The 22,705-nt window shown below is 37.1% G+C and overlaps 1 protein-coding gene across 1 annotated transcript; it reads left to right on the forward strand.

The window, feature by feature from the left end:
• The first annotated feature begins 552 nt into the window (after window positions 1–552).
• LOC115763941 (cyclin-dependent kinase 5 activator 1) lies at window positions 553–21,643 on the forward strand. Its single transcript, XM_030706734.1, has 5 exons — window positions 553–765; window positions 937–1,790; window positions 1,850–1,987; window positions 12,022–12,227; window positions 21,340–21,643. The coding sequence occupies exons 2-5, from the start codon at window positions 942–944 to the stop codon at window positions 21,485–21,487; spliced, it is 1,341 nt and encodes a 446-aa protein (XP_030562594.1). The 5' UTR covers window positions 553–765; window positions 937–941; the 3' UTR covers window positions 21,488–21,643.
• Window positions 21,644–22,705: the final 1,062 nt, after the last annotated feature.

Genomic DNA, 22,705 nt, shown 5'->3' on the forward strand with positions numbered 1-22,705 from the left:
ACGCTATTTTTTACTTAATACCCCGCCCCAGTGTCCTCATTTAAATTCCAATGGCATATATTTGAGAAGAAAACCAGGTTCCACTACATTAGCTCCAAGTCCACAATAACACACAAGGTGTTGAAAGGAATAGGTCAAAATCGTATACGAAAAAAACGTATTTTGCCCATGTAAAATCGACTCAAGGTTGTTATTAAAAATAGACGATCGCCTACCAAATATTAAATTTAAAAAATTGCAATTGATTTTATTTTTAGGATTGCTTCGTGAATTAAAGGTTCATTCATAGAGCCAAAAACATAACATTTTCTTTTTAGGCTGTACGAAGACATTATTGGGACTAATGTTAGAAAATGTGCTCTCATATCTAAAATATATGTATATCCCTTTCTTTTATTCTGGAGAGATGGTATATATAGTATGATGTTATATTCATAAACAGCAAAAATAGGGGTGACAATTTTCGCGGAGCATGCCCAGTAGTGCTGAACACAAGGGTTGGTTGGATGTAAGTTACGCGTTCATAAATCGATTTCAGAAATATTTCAGAAGCTTTCTTGTTAATTGTGTTTTCATAGGGACATTTGCAAAAATAGTATATATAAAATGTTACGTTGAGTTTAAAACATAGACATTTAAAAACCTTAACTAAATTTCAAGTTTACCTTAGATCTTGAACTAATAAGTTACCAATAATTGTTCCAATATCTCGCTTTGTCCATGGGATATTCAATAGATTAAGTGTATGTTTATTGAAAAATTCAGGTAATTACATTTACAGAGAAACTTTAAATTTTTTAAGCAACAAATAATCTATTAAACAATAAAAATGATATATAAAATACACAGTCACGAGAGAAAGACAGTATTTTGGAATACATTGTATTAAATTAATTTAAATTGCACACAACAATAAATTGACTTTTCTTATTTTAGTTATAATGGGCACGGTTCTAAGTTTTAATCCACGAGATAGACATCCAGTGTATTCATCACAGCCCAATTTTCCTTATAATCAATCTACGCACATTCAAAGTCAGAAAATAAATGATAATTCTGAATCAATTGACTCACAATTGAATAATTTTTCCTATGAGCAGTTAAATAATGCTAAAAACCGTGAAAATAAAAAAGCTATTTCACATCAAATATCGAAGAATGGCTCCGGACACCAAAATACTTGTGGAAGCGTGCAATTTAATATGCACACGCAGATAAGCTCGCACAACTTCAACAATCTAGCATATTCATCAAAAGATACAATTAACAATGACCTGGATGCTCATAATGAAAACTCAACTGTTATATCGGAAAAAAGTTCAATTGAAAAAAGCTTAAAAAAACATTCTCTTTTTATTAATGCTCTGTCCTGGAAAAAATTATCTACAGCTCATAATAAGAAAAAAGTTGAAAATAAGAATAAATGTGCAAATTTGCCAACTACATGCTTTAAGACTCAGCTATTAGAAGCTTCATATACGTCAACTTCTGATAAAAACAAAAATATTCAACTCCACTGTAATCATATTGAAGAGCATCAGCACCAACAACACCACTGTAATCAAAGCCATATTATTCGGGAGCTTCCACTTTTCCCATCAACAAAAACGCAAAAGCCATCAACAGCGAAAGAACTAGGAAGAGTTAATAATACAAACTCAATATCAAATCACAACAAATTGATTCAAAAACAACCTTTAGCTCTAACCCTGCCTCAGCAGCTACAGATATCTTCAATTCAAATTAAGAATACGAATCAGAATCATTTACCACGCAAAACTGTTATTCAGGTAACTATTGAATGAAGATGGCATGTCCTAGTTTTTCTTTACTGAGGTCACATTTGCAGGCATCAACATCCGAGTTATTAAAATGTCTCGGTTTGTTTTTACATTACCGGTGCCATAGATTAAATAATTTTGATCCCGGGGACGCTGTTATGTGGCTGAGGGCTGTCGATCGAAGCTTATTACTGCAAGGCTGGCAGGTAAATAACTAGCTACTTTTAATTCAATTTGTTATTAATTTATAATCTCGAGATGATTAACATAAGCAGACCAGAATAAAAAGGGTCGGGTTATCCTACACCAACCTAACTAATTTCATAAAAAACGACATAAGTAGGATGTTTAGAATAGTGTTGAGTCGTGATAGCTGACCTTTAATAAAATATATTGATGATTGTGTGATTACATACATACTTCCGCAAAAAAAACTTGAACCCAGGCCAAGTATTATAAAACAGTTTACAGAGATCTAAGCAACAGTTAATATAATTGACTCTAGGTACAATATAAAAAAATTTATAGATTTTCAAAATTTGCCTTGCTCCGCAGTGTGCTTAGCCTTATAATCTTAACACTCTATATGAAATAAAAAGATTAACAACAGATTTAAAAAAAAAAGTAAGCAAGAAAAAATTAAGGTACTTGATCTGTATGTACTATTCTAGAAGCTAAGCATAATAAAAATATAATTTCGATATCGTTTTTATCGTAAATTATCTATGACCGGAAACAAACACGTAATTTCGTAAATTTCAAGCTTCTGGCTCTAATAGTTTCTGCAATGTGCAAATGTATAAAACAAGCAGAAGGAAGCATCTCCGGCCCAATAAAGTAGATATATTCTTGATCAATAGCTGAGTCGATTTAGTCGGTCCGACCGTCCGTTCGTATGTATGAAAGAAAGAATCTCAGGACCCATAAGAGCTAGGACTTGAAATTTGGAACGTATGTCTTCTTAGTGCCCGCGCAGTACGAGTTTATTTCCAATAATCGATAACTTGTCCCGTTTCCTAGTAACCAATAAGAATCGATTTCGAAATCCTGTTTTTGAGCAAATTTGGTAAATAATTAGAGCTAGAGTTACCAAGCTTGATATGTTGCTTCTAAAATAGTTTATATACATATATCAAGTAGCTATCACCATCTCCCTGCTATTACCTCAGGGCTATAAGTCAAGTAAATGAACCAATTTTAGCTGCCCATCAATTCAAGCTAGTGTTTAAACGCAAATGACTTTCTGGGAATATACAAATATTCTATATATAGATCTTGGTGGGGCTGTTGAGTAAAGGCGGCGGCAAGAAGTTTGGTCTGTTGCAAGACCCTACCGAAGGAACTTTATTTTATACCCTGAACCCATTAAAAATGGGTTGTGCAAAATCCAAATGTATGTAACAGGCAGAAGGAAGCATCTCCGACCCCATAAAGTATATATATTCTTGATCAGCATCAATAGCCGAGTAGATCTAGCCATATCCGTCTGTCTGTCCGTCCGTCCGTCAGTCTAGAGACTCTCAGAGCTAGAGACTAGAAATAGATGTAGGTGCTCTTAGTGCCTGCGCAGATCGAGTTTGTTTCCGATAATCGATAACTTGCTCCGTTTCCAAGCAATCGATAATAACCGATATCGATATCCTGTTTGTTGGGCAATTTTGGTAAATAATAAGAGCTAGAGTCACCAAACTTGAAATATAGCTTCTAAAATAGAATATATATATATGCATTTGATGTTAGAAGAAGAGGGTTCATGGTATCCCCTAGTCGGGAGCTCCCGACAAGAACCTCTTACTTGTTTTAATTTGTTTTTATTAGCTTTGAAGCAAACGAGCGCAAGTGCGAGCTGCACTTGATGTTGGTAGAAGAGGAGGGTTCAGGGTATTCCCTAGTCGGGACCTCCCGACTAGAGCCTCTTACTTTTATCTTATGACCAACATGGGGATCATCGCAATGGAGAATTGAAAATTTACATTTGCGGTTTTCGTAAGCTAATAGAAGTTTTGGAATTTAGACAATTTTAATCTTCACACATCAGCTTCACTATACACGGCGAATTCATTACTTGATCTCCATAGGGAACATCTGACTGATTTTAGGCGAATTCAATGATTTCTGGTTTATCGGCAGCATTTAGTCTGCACGACTTTCGCCAGGTGCTTAACTTGGCCTGATACTAAATTTAATCTGGTACTAAGTGACAGTCTTGTAATAATTTTCATTTGGTATTCGGTTTTCAACTCGTTCTAAGTGTTGATTTCGTATTAAGTTTTGAGCTCTACTAAGTGCCAAATCTGATTTTATATAAAAAGCAAATCTTTCTAAAACTCAAATAAAAAGGAAAAGGGGAAAAAGAAAGAAAATTTTATTCTTTCATTTCTAAATGCGGTATTGTATTAATTTTTTATAACATTATTTTGTGTATAAGTGATTTTCGTATAATCTAACTAAAACTATACACTGAGATATCAAGCAGTGCTGTACAGCTATAGGTTCTTATCATTTAATTTTCTTGAATTGCTATATCATTTTACTCACAATCTTAGCTTAAGTAGTTCGGTGTTACATTCCAAGTAAATATTATATTTGATTCAATGTATTCTAACCGAATATTCGTTATGTTTTTAGTTCAATTATATATATATAAATTATGCATTGATTTACTTCTTAATTAAAAAAATTCTTAAGATTTTAGATAATGTTATTATTTTTTCCGATGTGCTTCAAAATTATTTTTAAATCTATACATACAAACTTAATGAATACGTGTTTTAACAATTTGGGAAATTCCACCCGCAAAAGTGGTAAATTAGCGGAAAACGTTTGTATCAAAGTTGTTTACCGTCCGATCAGTTTCATTTTTTCAAAGCTTTTCGAGAACGGGCAAGGCCGGGCTATACGCGCTAGTCTGCTAGAAGCCCTTATTGATTACTTGAATTTAAACTTTGTTTAAGTCTGAACTGTATTCTTTGCCAATGTTTGTAATTGTTTATCTAATTCGTCATTGTCACCTGCATTTAATATGCCAAATAGGCATTTGAAGGTTGTTCCTACAATGCGTATTAGAAATCTTTTGTTTATTTTTGTTATTCTTAATCATTTGTGAGATTGTCGGTGTTCGAGTTGACATAGTCATTAACGTAATAAGTATGAGTGTACCTACGGGATATATTTATGTTAATCAAATTTTTTCTTATTCTTAAATATACTGTTATGATGTACAATTTGTCTTCCTCCATTTTCACCTTTATAATGTTTCTCATAAATTTCTTCTACTTATTTCAATGCTCTCTCTAGTTCTCTCAACTACAAAATCTGTCTAGCTTTCGTTTAATTTGTATATAGCTTGTTTTTTATTTGATTGGAAGTCGAATTTTGGTTTTCTATTATAAAGGAAAATCATTGCTGGAATTTGCCAGTTTTGGCTTCATTCTGCGAGTGTTGATTACTCTAATTTTCTCGTTAATTGATTTAAAAATACATTCTATGCTTGCTGTTCCTGTTTTGAGTGCAGTTAGCTATACACCAATGCCGAATCTTTATCTGCTTTGATTTCTTGGGGCTTTCCCATGTTAAGCAAAGCTCTCTTTACTCCTAACTAATCTCTACCTCTTAGATTAATTTTGAAAAAAAATGTTTGAAAATGTTTTTGATGCCAATTGGATGTTAAGCAGACAACTTTCGTACAACCGTTTTTAACTAGTCTACCATTGTTGTGGGCGGAATTTCCCAAATCGCTGAAACACGCGTACATTAAGCTCTTATGTAGATCTCCGAAAATAAGTTTACCAATAATTTCTTAAAATCGCACTTTCTGCCAAAGAAGCTTTGATTTTGAGAAAAATGTGAAACACGTGTCAAAGGATTTTAAAGATATTTCCACGCACGCGGGTGGAATTTCCCGAAAAATTGTCACCTTCATCACATAAGGTAACGACAGTAATAATAATAATAATAATAAAGTAAAAATCTAGTACATATTTTTCTTTAACTATCAGGGGTTCGGTAGTTATTTCCATGGGTCTATTATCTCTGCGTTCTAATTTGCGTTGGTTGCAAATGTCGCATTCGTTTATCATATTTTGAATTATTTCTGAGAATCGAGGATAGTATTACTCTTGTTAAACATGTTATCAATTTTGTTGACCCTTGCTTGTAAAGTTTTTTTTATGTAATGTCTATATTATTTCTTTCATTTTAGTTTATATGTTTATATGTTCTCTAGCACCGTTGATAGTATCATATTCTTTACATGACAGAGCTTCTTGTGCAAAAATATTTAAGTATATAATCCTTAGTCTTTTTGGGGGTCATTTGGATATATTCTATGCTTTCGAAAAATATTTTGTTATTTGAACGTCATCTTGTCCCGATTTTGTAATCCTAATTTGTCTGTCGAATTAATTTAAAGGTTCTTCTTCTTTGTATGATATAGTGGTTACTTTAAATTCTTTTTTGAAATCGGGGTAAACTAGAATTGGGTATATTTTGTAATGTTGTGGCTCCTTGGCAAGTGTTAATAGATTTGTATGAGAAATTAGAAATAAATGTACTATAAAAACCACATAATCATAAAAATGATTTGATTTGTCTTGCCGTTCTTAGACCGAGAAATCCATTCTCATGTTCCAGAAACTCGCACTTATCCAGCTATAACTTTAAATTAGACTCGAGAAGCTTCTTAAATGCGTTTATTTCCAAGAAAGTTGAATACACAATTATATCTTCAAGATATATCAGACAATGCTAATTAGATTAGTTCTCTTAAGACATTATATTATATCATCATTAGCCAAAGGTATTCGTAGTGGCCGGTATTTGTTGAAAATGCCGATTTTTTAACAGATATGTCTTCCATTTCGATTTGATGGAAGCCTTTGGCTATGTCAATAGTAGTAAAATATTGACATCTGTCAAGTTTTCCAAGGATTTTTTCCATGTTTGAGAATTTTTCGTTGGTTGTAATATCATTTAAAACACAGTTATCAATAAAAATGTTAAATTTTTATCCACCTAAGGCATCCGCCTTTTTGGGGACGATCCATACAGGACTGCAATTTAGTGAATTACTTTCGCGAATAATACTTTGCTGAAGCATTTCATTTATTTCTTATTTAAATTCCATAAGGTGGCCATACGGCTTTTTGTATACTTCTGATAAAACTGCTTAGTTGGCTGGCATTTTAATTTTTTTGCCGTATCTGGGACAATAGCTGTCCAAGACTTGAGTCTGTTAGGACCACTGCAAAGAAGCAATTCTGTTTTTTTTTATACCCTGAACCCATTGAAAATAAGTAAAGAGCGTATTAAGTATTTGTGCAAATGTATATATGTACTTACAACTTAAGCTATCGTCAGTTAAAAGACACTAGGAGGAAAGACTGCAGTAAGAGTCTGAGGGAATATATATCTATGTTCTAACCTATGCGCTTGACCGTTTTGCACTACATGCGCTGACTCTATTAACATCGGAGTAAATTGACCAGGAGCCATGCGTAAATCTTGCAGTTATCAAATTGCAACTCAACTTTCGTTTGGAGCGCAACATGCTTTAATACGCAGTTCATATTGTAATCGACAGCAAGTGCGAATTGCAGTAAAGATAAGACGTGGTGTAACATTAGGAGGTACGGTGCACATCACGGGCATTGGTACGCAGCCAGGGTAAAATATAGTATGAGCCACCGATGGGTAGAAGATAACTACCAAGGCAAGTGCGGTGCAGCCGAAACAGACAAGCAGAATGGTTAGCACTGTATCATAAGTGCAAGTTCCACTGTAAGCGCCCTAAAAAGCCATAGCACCGTGGATATGGGCACAAATGTACAACCTGCTGGCACTGGGGCCGAGGAAGTGGTGATTTAATATTGACAGAAGGATCCAGCCTAAGCACGCAACTTCTAAGTAAGCAAGTAGTGGATTTTATAAAGAGAGTTGCTGCGCTAGAGCACGAGTTGCAGAGGTCAAAAAGTGGCCGGCACAAAAGAACCAACCAGCGATCATTTTTGAGCCAACGCAGGCAACTTGGAACTTCGCATGGGCGACTCCCTGGAACGCTGTATGCCTGCTACGCCAATGACCAGATATACCTGGGTTTGGAGCCCAACCTGAGGCCAATCCTATTTTCTTTTGCGCAATTACGAAAAAAACTTTGGCGTACAACTGTACGAATTTGGGGAATAATCAGCGAAGCAAGTGATACTGTTAAGTCGTTGCTTATACATACCAGGAATGTGACCAACGTGATGAAAACAACCTACTAATACACAGCCAGCTAATTAGTAAAGAAGTGCAACACTAACAACAGCATAGCGAGAATCGTGACATATGCTACACGAGGCAGTAACCCTGCCGCGTGTCTAAAATCAGCTTACGGAGAACAGCATTTAGCGAATCCTACAATGACGGAGGATTTGAAGCTACCACCAAGCATGAATGGGACAGGCATACAGCTACGATTAGGCCTTTCCCGACTGTCGTACATTTTAACGCGTGGTATGTACGATTATGGACGTCGATAATAAGGAGCAGAAGCGTGCTGCATATCAGCATTGACCAGAGTAATGAAGGGCTACACCAAGGTCCCACCAAACGGTGTCCAATCTGTAATGGACTACACAAAGTCAGGAACTGCAACGAGTTTAACCTAGCTTCTCCGCTAAAAAGGTGAAGGTTTGTAAAAAGATCCGAAAGGGGCATCATCGCCTTTTACATGACCATGATGTCATGAGTCATTATGCACCGCAGCCAGCAGGTGATAGATTGGTGAATACTGTACGGATGCTACAGGCAGCGGATTCGCACATTAGTGCACCGCCGTCTGTGGATGCTCAAGTGACGCGATAAAGGAAAGGAAGGATTCGGATGGAGAACGCCTACTATTCCGGATATTGCCAGTGACATTTCTTTGAGCCAATATGTGGATCAATGCGTTTACGCTCCTCGACGATGGGTCGTCTGTAATTAAGATCGACGACGAGCTACTGCGTGACCTAGATTTAGAAGGGGAACGTAGATAAGAAAGTATACACTGCAACCAGTGATAAGTGGAGCGGATAAACGCAAACGAAATGAGTATGCTATGTCCGACGTGAATCTACCAATGCAAAGTCTCCGTCGACGTGATGTCCAAATGGGCAACGGTCCACGACTTCCACTGAAACTGTATAGTGGTGTGGTACCAAACCTTCTGATTGGACTAGACCATGCGCATTTTGGACTGCCAATGCAAACTGCAATTGGTATCTTCTCACTTTTGAGATGAAAATTCAAATAAGCCCGGTAGGATAAGACTGGTATTCGACGCAGCAGCAAAGGTCGCTGACATTTCATTGAATTCTGCATTATCCAAGCGGTCGCAGCACTACAAGTCAGTAACGGCAATTCTCTTTCATATCCGAGAAAGTGTCGTTGGCTTTTATGGAGACAGCAGAGCGGTGTTTCATTAAGTGTTGATCTGACCGCAAAATAGATACGCACAACGATTCATGTGGCGATACGACGGGAGCCGGGAGCCTGACGTTTATGAGTTGAAGCAGCATGCTCGCTATGTGTATTCATGCTATGTGAAGGCCTTGAATGCATTGCACTATCGAGATTCAGATTCTGGCGCCTTTAAATCCATTATTGAATGTCACTATGTTGACGACGATAGTTCTGACAGTGAAGGTGTGGCCATTGTCATATAACAAAGAGTAAGAGAATAACATGCGAAAGTTGGTTTTGAATTGTGCCAGTTTACTTCTAGTTCGAAAACTGTAGCCGGCGCCTTGGGCCAACATGGGTCTAACAGGGGCATCGGATGGAGCGAAGCTTAAGTAAAGATTCTGGGCAGGTGTAACCAGCCAGCCACGGACGATATCAAATTTAATATGAAATACCATAACGTTCTCCGATGTGTACTATATTTAGAGCGAGTCCCTCATAGAAGGAATTCTTTAGCTTGTGCATGTCAACATTTGATCCTTTGGGATTTCTAAGAAAGTTATTAATGCGTGAGATTTGTCGATGAAATGTGCAACCGTTACCGGATGAGATCGCCCGCGTCTTTAATAAATGGCGTTAGGATATGAACTACTTGGAAAGGTTTCGAAGCTCGCGTCATTTCTGAGGACCAATACCTGTGCGGGCAAACCACTTGCTTGTTTTTGTGGACGCTAACCAGTCAGCATTTGCAGCAGTAGCTTACTTGAGGGTCACCTACGATGTATGCCGCATAGTGCGAGGAGGCCAAAAAACGAATAAACTGATTGTTTATCACTGCCATGTGAATATGAATGTGAAATGTGGATATAACTATAGGCGACATCAGGACCATAATTTGGATAACGAAGCTGAGGCGAATGTTACCTACAGTAATTTCTGAATATAGGGTGTGCAAGCTACATAGAATGCATGCCAGAGGACAAACTGGAGGCCAATGAATGGCCATTTAAGTTAACGGATCTGGATTACTTTGGACCACTCTGTGTAACATCATTTAGGGTGGTGTTAATACGTGACGTCGCCGTGCATTAAAGGGAGTGCCAAAGGAGCATAATGAAGATCATCGAGGACATCGCGCGCATACATTAAGATATCGATTTTTTAGTAATAAGTGTATTTTGGAAAGCATGGATTCTCCGCCGCTTTAGGCGCTAAATATCTTAACCTTAAAACCATTACAGTCGTTAGAAAGACGACCGTTGGAGGAAAGATTGCCCTATTAACATCGAAAGAACATTAAAATTGAAACTCCACCTTCATTTGGGACGCGACATACATCTTATCATCTCCATTAGAGTAAAGTTTTGTGCGGTATTGTTTTAAATATTTCAACTGGAAATTTTGTTTGTAGCATGTATACTATTAATAATTAATTAAGAGACATTTCATTTTCTATAATTACTGATTTTAATAAACCAAAATAAAATAAAATTTATTTTAATGGCTCTCTAATTCTTACGGAATTGAACAAGTTTCTGCTGAAATCTACTTGCGCCTCTTGTGCGATAGCCGGAAGAACTTCACTCCTTACCACCAGTTCGATCAAACTAATAAGTCTTATCATTGTTGATTAGCATAAAATATATATTACATTGATATAAAGAACAAAAATTGAACGTTATCATAAATACAAAGAGAGAAGAGATACTCTCAATGTCATCATTAATATCATATCAGCGAAATAAATGTGTGTGCACAGAAACAAGAATAGAAATTGAAAATGTTCAACTTTTGGTATTCGTTAAAATTGTTTGACAAGCTGACGTTAAATTATCCTTGCAGAAATAAGACTAAGAAGCTAATTATTTTAAGTCAAATAGGGCCACAAAAAAACAAAATTATAATATAAAATATAATTATTTCGTTTCATTCATATAAGATATGATAGAGAATTCGAATGTGTGTGCCATTTGCCACAGTCACAAAAGGGTCTACCAAAAAACTGAAGGCGGGGCCAACCCAAAGAAAAAAATATCTCTATCATGCTTACACATGTCTCTGGGTTGCAAACGCACCTCATGGGTCACATATGCCAATAAAACAACACTTTTTCTTTCATTACTTTTACGTTTCTTAACCGATCTTGATGAAATTCTTTAATTTGCATGTATAGATCTATATAATATTCGAATATCCCAAAAAGACAATTGATTTAAAATTTTGTCTTAAACTTGTAGTTCTAATTGATTTATTTATTTGATTTATAACTTATGTTGGAGGCGGACGGTTGCGACAGCAATGAAATTAAAGATGTTTGACCCGTACGTAACATTAAACAAGCTACATGTCAACTTTGGTAGCCCTTGTAAAGAGTAATCAATGATTTGCTAAAAAAACAGGATATTTATATCGCCTTTTTTTCGGAAACGATTGGAAACGCTGCAAGTTATCGATTATCGAAAACAAAATCGTACTGCACGGCCGCTAGGAGATCATTCACTTAACATTTCTCTCGCTTTTATAGGTTTTGATATCAACGCGTTCATACATATTGACAGATAGACAGGCTGACGGAGAAACAGACGGACATGGTTAGACTCGGCTATTGATGTTGATCAAGAATATATACTTTGTGGGGTGGAGATGCTTCCTCCTGTTGCACACAGTTGCACCTCTTTACCAATTGTTCGTGGGTTCAGCGTAATTTAAGTGTTGATCTAGGTGTCTAAGAAAAAAGAAAAGTGTTTCATACAAGAACCTTACTTTCTAGATCTTTTCTTAGATATTTAAAGCTTTAAAATTGTACATTTTTTAGGACGTGGCGTTCATTAACCCAGCAAATGTTGTATTTGTATACATGTTAGTACGCGAGCTTGTTAACGGAGAGGAAACAAAGGAATCAGATCTTCAAGCTTCTGTTCTTACCTGTTTGTATCTATCATATTCGTACATGGGTAACGAAATCAGCTATCCACTCAAACCATTTTTGGTTGAGGACTCAAAAGAAAATTTTTGGGACAGGTAAGTACGTTTAGCAAAAATGCTTCACAGCAACTAAGTATAACAATTATAAATTTAAGTGCAGTTTTTTTGCTATATCGCACTAATTTTAAAATTATATACATATTACACCATTTACACCATTATCAAACTAACTGAAATCACTCAAAATCGAGCTTTTATTTAAAGTAAAAAAACCAAATAGGAGATATACTTTACCTTCATCTTCCAAAATTAAGAGCTCATGCTTTAGACAAATATACTTGATTTCAACAAGTCGTACATGTTGCTCTTAATTGTTAAGGTCGATGAGTATTTAAACTGATACGATTTTATGGCAACGGTATATATAATTCTGAGCACCAGACCAGCTCACTAAAGCTAAGTAAGACCAAAAAATGATTCTTAGATGAAACCCTTAGCTTTTAGCAAATAGTATCTTCTTGATATATTTATTTTCTTGTCCTGATCTGCGTAACTAGAATGCATGAGTGTGAATGATGGCGTTAAATATTTGCAGCACTTGAACATGGGCTGTTGCAGTATCATTTGTATATTTCATCCAGGTGCGGTCACTAGTATATTTCAAACGAATCTATGGACCATAGAATCCTATCTTTTGTCATTGTGCCCTCTTTCACACTTGTATGCAGTTTTTTGACCAGCCCCATCAATTTTTAAGGTACTCTTTGCCGACTACATTTAGAAACTTGCTCTTTGTATGTTTTTTGCAAGTATTTTACCCAATCATGCTATATATTTCAAATATTGTAGCGATTCAAAAAAGTTCGTCAAAAAATTGTTATTGTTAAATCTCTTTCTTACCTTCTTTCTTAGTTCGGTATACCACAATATTGGCAATTTATGATGGTGATGGTCAGTTTTTGCGGTTTTTATGAGGTCACGTGATAAGACTTTGGAGGCTCCACCTAACGTTTTGCCGTTGTCGGAGTACATTTGTTGGCGGCACCCCCGTCGAGAAACAAATTGAACGAAGGCGGTCAGAAATTTTTCGGTCATCAGGTCCAAATTGGCTGTTAAATGTAGTACTGAAGCATACGAAGACGCATACATAGCCTTTAGTGATGAGGCATGCTCGACCTGTGTAGTTTTTGATATCGAAATCAACGCCTGTATGCGGGCAGCGAACGGACCGGACGACGTGGATCGTTTGACTGCCATAAGTTGGGTTTGCAACCTTTTGCGATACACTACAATTGCTCGAAAGAAATTTATCGTGGCAATGACTAGATTCCTGAGTTTTGGAATCCAGAACCTTCACCAGATCAATCGTATCATCTCTTTTCCGCCATGGAGGGAGACGCGATGCGTGAAACGAAAGAGGAGACGTGTGACCGTGGTCCCACATGAAAGGCTTATTGGATGTCTTCGATATAGCGCAAAGACTCAGAAGCTTTCACACGCCCGCATGCTCTCATGACTCCATTGTGATCAATGAACGGATTGAAATTAATGATGGGGCTTGGGCTTGGTATAAGTTACTTGTCGAGCAAACACTGATACTCCTTGGGGTACTTGATGCGATGAGTATGGACAGCTAGCCGCTCTTGAGCTTCGACTAGCTCAATACTGCTGAAGTCCTTTGGAAATTGAATTTCAGGTTTCTGACACACATGCCACCACCACCATGACACGAGGTCGCATGAGGGAAAACCACTGCTAGACATATCAGCAGGGTTGCATTCGGAGCGAACGTGGGACCATTTTCTGAAGTTGGTGGATTGTGCAATCTTGGCGACTCTATTAGCCACGAAAGTCGTCTATTTTCACTGTGAGCCAGGATAGCACTACTGTTGAGTCGGTCCAGCAGAAAATCTCCTGTCTTTCGACAGGCAGCTATGCTAGGTAGCAGGACAGCGCCACACAACTAAGCGAGAAAAGGAGATGGTCTTCACAGGAGCGACCCTGATTTTCGCTGTCAGCAGGTAGACTGAAACATGAAGCGCAGGTTCTATGCTGGTATAAACTGCGTAAGCTTTCTGAGACCCATCCCAAAACCATGGAACTGCAACGTGGCCTTAGGGGAACATTGAACCCATCATGAAGGCAGATCTCTGTGGTGCTGTGGACACTTCACAGCGCAGAGGAACTCATCGGTGTCAGCTTTGCAGCGTATACCGAGAGTCTTCGCAAGGCCAGCTTCTCTAATCTCTAAGAAATCGGCTCGGAGTAGATGCTTTCTCGGAAGATTATTGAGCACAGCACAGAAAGGGCTGGAAGCGTTAAACACAACGCGAATCTTTGTGGTGGTGCTGTCTGGATTTTATACAGCATGATAATATATTTGCCCGTCTCATCCCTCTTGGTGGTGCGAGTAGACTTTTTTCGCTATGGAATCTGGCTCTTTCGTCAGTTTGGCTAGCAGATCTTCCACCTCCCAAAACATATTAAGATCATCTTAAAGTGGTTCGGGGCTGACCGAAATCCTTGTGGAAAAGGTATAAATACTTCCGACATTCGACTTAACTACTGCGCCAGTCAGGATCAATACTGAAAATGGTTTTCATGCCCAGTAGCGATTCGCATATGTTGGATTGTGTGCCGCAAAGTAGGATTAGACAGAACGAAAGCGGGACTTTGATTTGGATCCTCGGCTTAGTTGGGGAGCCTATCTTGAAGTGACATAACTGTTTTAAATTGGCTCAGATGGCTTGACTTAAGCCGGTTACTTCTGGACTGGACGGAAAGGAAGCTGACCGTCGCTTCCGATCCCGAATCGATGACTGCACATGCTGTGTAACAACTGCCTAAATAAGAAATGTTCATAATACCCGTGCCGGCAGAGTTTTTGCTATTTTATGTAGCTGGACGTATCACCAGCGGACATCTGCAAGCCCCCGGGGGCCCAATTGCACTGTATAGTTCTCCTTTGAGTAAAGTAAAGTAAAGGAATTCAGGTCGTGCCATGTCGAAATGTCTACCTTGTTGTGCAACTACTGTGGTAGCTTAAAAGCGCACATGTTAAATAGAAGGCACTCCCAATTCACAGTACTTATGCGGGAATACTATAGAGCTGTCAAGCATCCTTTGATGGTGCTCTGTAGGTCTTGAATAGCAGCTCCTGTTCCTGCGAAACTGACAAAAGATTAAGGACGACGTGAAGTTGGCTATTAACTAACAGCCTCTAGTTCAAAAATCTGTCAGTTAAGTCACTCATCACTGATGCGAAACGATCATTTGTGAGAGGGGACTTCGACACGATTGCCTTCGTTTCCCCGTCTGTTTTTGAGTTGCGATGGAAAATTTTTTCGTCCTCTGTTAACCGTAGACTGGTTATATAGACAGCTGTGAAAAGGTCTCGGAATGTGGGCCTTTTTAAATATTCCACATAAAAAATATCAATCTCCATGGAAGGGAGACTGCAGCCTCTTGGCTGTGGCCTGGGAGCAGAAGCCGCGATCAGGGCGGTCGCGCTCTCTATTTGCTCATTAAGAGTAGGGGCACAGCGCTCATAAGCAAATTAGCTGTGATCATATTTATATTTTATTGGTCTAACGGACTTTAAGAGTGTAGAGCGACACTACAAGGTTCAAGGACGAGTTAATTTTTGCCTCGAACTGACAGAGTCTGTCAGTCAAGGTAATGAATTCGCTGAGCGCTATTTTTCGGGTGCTGCTGAATTTAAAACCTGCTGCACGAGAGATATCAGGAGAGTACCGAATACCAAAATTGTTCGGACCCTTAGCGGACACCCTTGAAGAAGTTGCTTGAATAGCTAACTCTTTTTAAAAAAGAGTGGGGACCCTTTTCACACTTGATGGCAAAAAATCCTTTTTTATCGGAAGGAGCGGATGTAAAGTTTATTGGTAAAGTGATTGGAACGGAAAATCGTTGCTTACTGCACGATAATTACAGATGCTTTAAAAAAATTGAATATATAAACTCTCGTAGCAAACAGGACGATTATAAAATTCAATTAAGACGTGCATAAACACGTGTCAATATAAGCACACGCTTTCCATTGCAAATTGTGCATTAGATTGTTGGGTAATTCCAAATGATTTATGTATTTATTTGAGATAGATTTAAAATTATGCATAATTGCACTTGATATACTATTCAAGTATTCAAATTTTGAAGAATCAAAGCTATCTCGGTTGAAAATGCGATTCAACGATTTTTGGACGAAGTTTTAAGTATTCTTCGATTTGTATTATATTTATTTGAAAGCTCTACACAAGAACTTAATGAGTATGTGTTTTTAGCGATTTTCAACGAGAGTTTATTCTTCAGCTTCAAGGAACACACCGCAAGCCTAACATAAGCAGGAACCGTTGATTCTAACACTTGGTTCTTTATTTGATTCAATTAAATAATATTTTTTAAAAGAAGTAAAGATTACGATGTGTTGTTTTCAATTTTCCAAGGGCGTGTACTTTGTGAACAAAGACAAGAACGGGCAACACCCGCTAGTATTATATAAAAATATTATGTTATACTGATATCGATGACTTATCGAAAGGCAGCTGTTAACAGAAGCGAAAACTTAATAAAGTTAACCAAAAGAAAGCTTCTGTGCGTTGGTCACCGATCAGTTTGCCAGGTAAAACAAACTTGTTATACCCTGAACAATTAAAAATGAGTAAGAAGGGTACAATGTATTTGGCAAAATGTATGTAACAGAGAGAAGGAATTATCTCCGACGGCCGTATAAATATTCTTGATCAGCATCAATAGCCAAGTCAATCTAGCCATTACCGTCTATCTGTCCGTCTTGAAATTTTGGATGTAGGTCCTCCGAGGGCCCCCGGATGGATGATAGATAAATTGCCCCGTCTCTAAGTAATGGATAAAAATCGATATTGAACTCGTGTTTTTGCTCACATATCTTAGGTTTAAGACGTATAATCACCAAACTTGACATGTAGCTTCTAGAATCTCTATATATAAAACTGTTTATCCTGACTGACTGACTGACTTATTGACTGACTGATTGGTGATCAACGCCCAGCCAATACCGTAAGAGCTAGGAAGCTGAAATTTTCACTGTAGTTACCTTATGTGATGAAAGTGTGAAAGTGAAAGTACCACCCAAACTCAATTTTAAAGTACTTTGTTCAAATTCATTTGAGCGGTGTCATACGAACTTAGTGAATACGTGTTTTAGCGATTTGGGAAACCCATACCCACAAGTATGGAAAAATCGCGAAAAACGTTTGCATGAAACTTTTTTGCTTACCACCCGATCGTCTTCAAACTCAATTCCAAAGTTCTTTGTTTAAATTAATTTGAGGGGTGTTTCACACTTTTCCAAAAATGTATTCCTCCTTGGTGGAAATGGGGGTCAAAGATTTGGTGGATGGAGTTTCGCCCTCAAATTCATTTTCAAGGATCTATATGAAAAGACATTTGAGACATGTTTCACATTTTTCGCGAAATCTAAACTCCTTTGGTAGAAATGCGATTCAAAGAGTTTTTGGGCGTAGTTTTAAGTGGTGTCCGATTTGCTTCAAACTGATTTTCAGAGCTCTACATAATGAATACGTCGTGTCGATTACTACATTTGTCATCTCTGGAAGATAGAAGAGTGATATCAGCGTTGCTTTTTCTAAACAATTTAATTGTAGGAATTATTGACTGCCCTTCCCTTCCAATGTGCCAAGCAGGTCTTTGCGATACCACATGCCGTTTTCTGTAGGGTGTCATAGAACTGCTTATGCAAATAACAAGCCTATCAACAGATCATTAAAGCTTTATAGCAGTCTTCCAACTGATATGCACTTCGATTTTTCTGCCAATAGTTCTCATATTAAATATAAGTTTAAAGAATTCTTTTTTTAAAACTAATTAGTTTTACATTTTCTTTAAGTTCGTATTTTCTGTTTAGTTGGTTAGATATTTAATGTGATATTTTTAAGTTAAGATAACCTGAAAGCTACCAGCATTGGTTAATAAATAATAATAATAATAATAATAATAATAATAATAATAATAATAATAATAATAACTATAATAATAATAATAATAATAATAATAATAATAATAATAATAATAATAATAATAATAACAATAATAATACGTGTTTCAGCGATTTGGAAAATTCCACCCGCAACAGTGGTTAATTAGCGAAAAACGTTGGTATGAAACCATTTTGTTAACCTCAAACTCCTTTTCAAAAATCTTTGCTCAATGGGTGTCAAAGATTTGGTGGGGGACGTTTCGCGCTTAAATTCATTTCCAAGGATCCATAAGAAACATCATTTGAGTCCAGTTTTACATTATTCGCAGAATCAATGAATCCTCGGTAAAAAGTGTAATACAAAGAATTTTTTGGTGACTTTTAATTGTTTTCCGATTTGCTTCGAATTTGAAAGCTCTACATAAAAACATAATGAATACGTGTTTCAACGATTTGGGAAATTCCACCCGCAACTGTGATAAATTGGAAGTAAACGTTTGTATGAAAGCTGTTTATTTACCGTCCGATCAGTTTCAAAATCATTTTCAAAGCTTTTTGTGAACATTTATTTTATACGTGCCACGGGCAAGGCCTGGCTACACCCTCTAGTATTAAATATAAAGATATAAAAATTAAGAAGCTTCAGAGTAATTTAATATGTGTAAACACGGTGTTGCGCTAATGAGAAGAAGATGAAACGCAGCGCTCTTTTGTAGGGTAATCGTTATAACACCTTCCATACTTAAACTTCCATACTGAAGTGAAACCTTCAATGAGAGCCAGAATATCTCGTTGAACTCGAGTCGCCTGGCGCTTAGCAAAAAATCCAAAAAATAGTTACGTTCAATCTTGACCTTAAGGTCGGTTTAATCAATTCCTCCTCGATTTCGTCAATTTACCGCACATTCTCTTTACTCAGTCTTTATAAGTATGGTAGACCTAATATTTCATTGTGGCCTGTTATATCGGGAAATGTTGAACTCCTTCCGTTAGGGTATAAAGTACCATTCACCATGACCTCCACGTCGAAGGTAAGGAGAAACGTTCCAGTCACAGTTTTGATGTGACTCCAGAGTTTATTTGTTAACTGCACGTTGGGTACGATAATCTTTTAAAATTGTGAGAGTAGCGCTGTAGTTGCCAATTGGTAATATTTCATTACCGCAGTCGACTATGATGTTAACATCGGCAAAATTGATTGATTCTAACATTTATTAAAGAAAACCTCTTTGGTTATTTCTATAAAGTCAGTAAGGGTTATGTTCGTAGAACGCTCATTGATTATGTTTTGTAAATCATTGTAGTCGAATAATGCTGGGTTAACAACTCTGACCTTTGTGAGTGCAACGAATCGCATTAGAATTTTAAGTTCTGAAATTAATATTTTATTTCTTGAGAGGGATGTTCCTCGATATTTTTATTAAAATACCTACTCCGTCTGTTCGCTTATTAATCTGTTCTTGCAATTAAAAATTCTAGTTCTATCCGAGTCAGTTCCACTTTCTTCTATTATTTTTTTTTTTTTTTTTGGTTTTGAAAGCAGTTGATTATTTTGTCTGTGGATTCGACGAAACATGTGAGTGATAGCTCGCTATGTATCGTGGCAAGATTTGACTTAGAATCTAAAGGGTGAAAGCTTTGACGCGACAATGCATCAGCGTCTTTTTCTTTGAAAAATACTTTATCAAAATGTTCGCCAGAAAGATAACAGGCCGATGTATCTAAAAAGTTAACCTGATCGTACTCTGCGTGGTCGTCGTTAACGTCGTCTGCCTCTAAGCTTTCAATAGTCTGGTATTCGAGGATGTCCAGTGGCGCATCGTCTTGGGTCAGATGATTCATTCATTGATGTTTCAGTGTAAACCACTGCTTTGTCTCTTGTCTGTTTCTCTCGGGCCATTTTGGTGATGTGTGGCTTAACTAAAAAGTGACAAATTGTCTACATTCCTAGGTTGCGGTTGTTCCTTTTTTTGAAGGGATGCGATAAGTGGTTATTGTCGCCTATCAAAATGGGAATGTTTTCCATGTGGGGCATTATAATTTTCTACCATGGCGTTTAAATCTCTGAAACGTTACCTGTGCTATGGCGTTATTGGAGTTCTTGTGCGATTTTTAACACTTCACGATGAAATTGTAAGCAGTCTTTACTGCTGAATTTTGAAAATTTTTAGAGTAAATCTACTGTTTCACTATTACTCACAGAGGGCTTTCATTTATTCTTGCTACACAAAGATTGGGGATTGTTTGCAATACAAACTTATAGGACATCAATGAGAGGTCTACATACATGCTCTTATTTGATACGGGTAAACTTTTTATGTTGTTGCTGTTTGTATTCTTCCGCTGCAGTCAGATGTGGTATTTTATGCCGCTTCAGTTGTTTGTTGTGGTACAACTTTTCCAATTGATGTCGTCGGTGGAGACGTTGTATGCTCAAATGTTAGTAAATAATATAAATTTTAGTATATCAGAGTTTTATTGTTTAAATGAACATATTTTAAATAATATCCTCTGACGATCTCCTTAAATTATCGATATGGTGAAATCTTATTCCTTAAATATTATAAATGATATATGTAGAGTTTAAATGAAGATCATGCTCTTTATATCCAATGGAAAAAGATATAAATAAATAAGCGGATGTTAAAATGTGTGATACAGTGGGAAGAAAGGATCTGCAACCCCATAAGGTGTATACCATATATATTCTTGATCTGTCTACCTCAGATATTTTAGGAGATATAGAATAAATTTAAAAAAAAACGCTATTTTTGTGTATTTTTTCGGCATCTAACACACCCTCGACTGTTAAATTAATGCTTTTTAAATATCATAAATAGACACTTTTTCACATTGGCACAATTAAATGATTGGTTGTCTCTGTAATCTTATTAAGAAAGCCAAATGCACACAAAAGACACATCTCAAATAAAGTAAAACAATGCAACATGCATGTTATTAGATAAACAGAGACATTTTCAACGCTATGGATTTCTCCGCAACAAACGATAGGTATCCATCGCAAAAAAGTTAAAATTTCCTTCAAAACTATTTTGAGAGTTACAAGTATTTCGACTTCAATATTTTTACTAGTTAAAAACTGCAATCAAACCATACACAACGTGAATATATTGAGACCACAAGGCAATATTTTCTGCTATTAAGTGAACTCTAATATAAATATTTATTATAAATCTGTCTATTTTATTTCAGATGCTTATTTATCGTGAACAGACTAAGTAGTAAGATGCTGAAGATAAATGCAGAACCAGCATTTTTCACCGAAGTATTTACGGAGCTGAAATCTTGTGGACAATTTCAAGCTAATTCAATAAAGAGGTCATCCTGCGGAGGAACCTGACGGAAAAATGACCAACACATAGCAGTCCGACTCACATTGTCTACTTACCAGCTAAATTTTCAAGATAAAAAAAAATCAGAAATAGTGGTAAACAAATAAAACATTTATATTGCGTTAGCAAATTTCTTTGTCACCATCACACTTGTTCAAATAAAAATGTGAAGATATCGCTTACAAAAGAAGTTTTCAATTATTTAAGCTTTTGCAGTGCATTCTATAAGTTGACCTCTGCCGACGACACGACTTTTTTGCAGCAGCAACGTGGCTGTGCCTGTAACTTTCTTGCCTAGCAGTTAGTTTTATCCCATCGTTAGGCTCCCGAGCAGCCGAGGTGTCTAGCCAAGTCAAGTCACAATCTGTATTATACCAAAGTGCAAAGCACAAGTCAGGACCCCAGCAGTGAGCATACTTACCTTAAACATCAACGCGACAAAATGATAATGCCTTGAAGTGATCCAAGGCGGAAGAATTGGAATAGCAGTTCGATACTTGATGCCAAAATACTCGCACGTCATTCGTCGGTACGATTTGAAGCTCGGCACAGCGAGCTTCGACGAAGGAGGCAAGGCGCCGACGAATTACCGCACAAATGAGAGAGCCCGAAAGTCAATTGGCGGCGTCTATGTATGTATATGCAAATTTTCCATAATGAGTTCGATCAGCCTAGAACCACTATTAGATGATCTTCTCACAAAGTTTTGCGAAGTGATATATAGTAAATTTACCATTCAAGAAATCAGAAACATTCGAGGTCCATCGCACTCGCTCAGTTTCTGAAACACGAAAGTCGTTTAAAGAGAATCCCTTCACTTAAAGAGCGACTCCATTATTAAGGGTTTTCTGGACTTAAATCATATAAGACAAGTCCTTCCTAGTAACGATTCTATCTCCCTCATCACAGACAGCACCACCAGAGATTCGTGCTGTGCTTACCGCCTTCAGCCCTTCCTCAAATTGCAAACAGTTTGAACGATGTCCTACACCCAAGACCAGTTCTACAATCCGATCTAAGCATCCAAAGCTTGAAATGGCGTTTCTTCCGTTATGTATTCAGAGCCGATATTACAAAAATGTATCGGCAAATCCGTATGTACCCAAACCACACCCCATTACAAAGAATCTTGTACCGGAAAGGTGATGGGGAGTTTATTATTATGAGCTCAATACCCACACCTTCGGTGTCAACTGCGTTCCTTTCTGACGATTCGGGTCTTGCGG

Source organism: Drosophila novamexicana, unplaced genomic scaffold (assembly GCF_003285875.2).
Source record: "Drosophila novamexicana strain 15010-1031.04,08,12 unplaced genomic scaffold, DnovRS2.1 tig00000796-arrow-arrow-pilon, whole genome shotgun sequence".
Taxonomy (NCBI): domain Eukaryota; kingdom Metazoa; phylum Arthropoda; class Insecta; order Diptera; family Drosophilidae; genus Drosophila; species Drosophila novamexicana.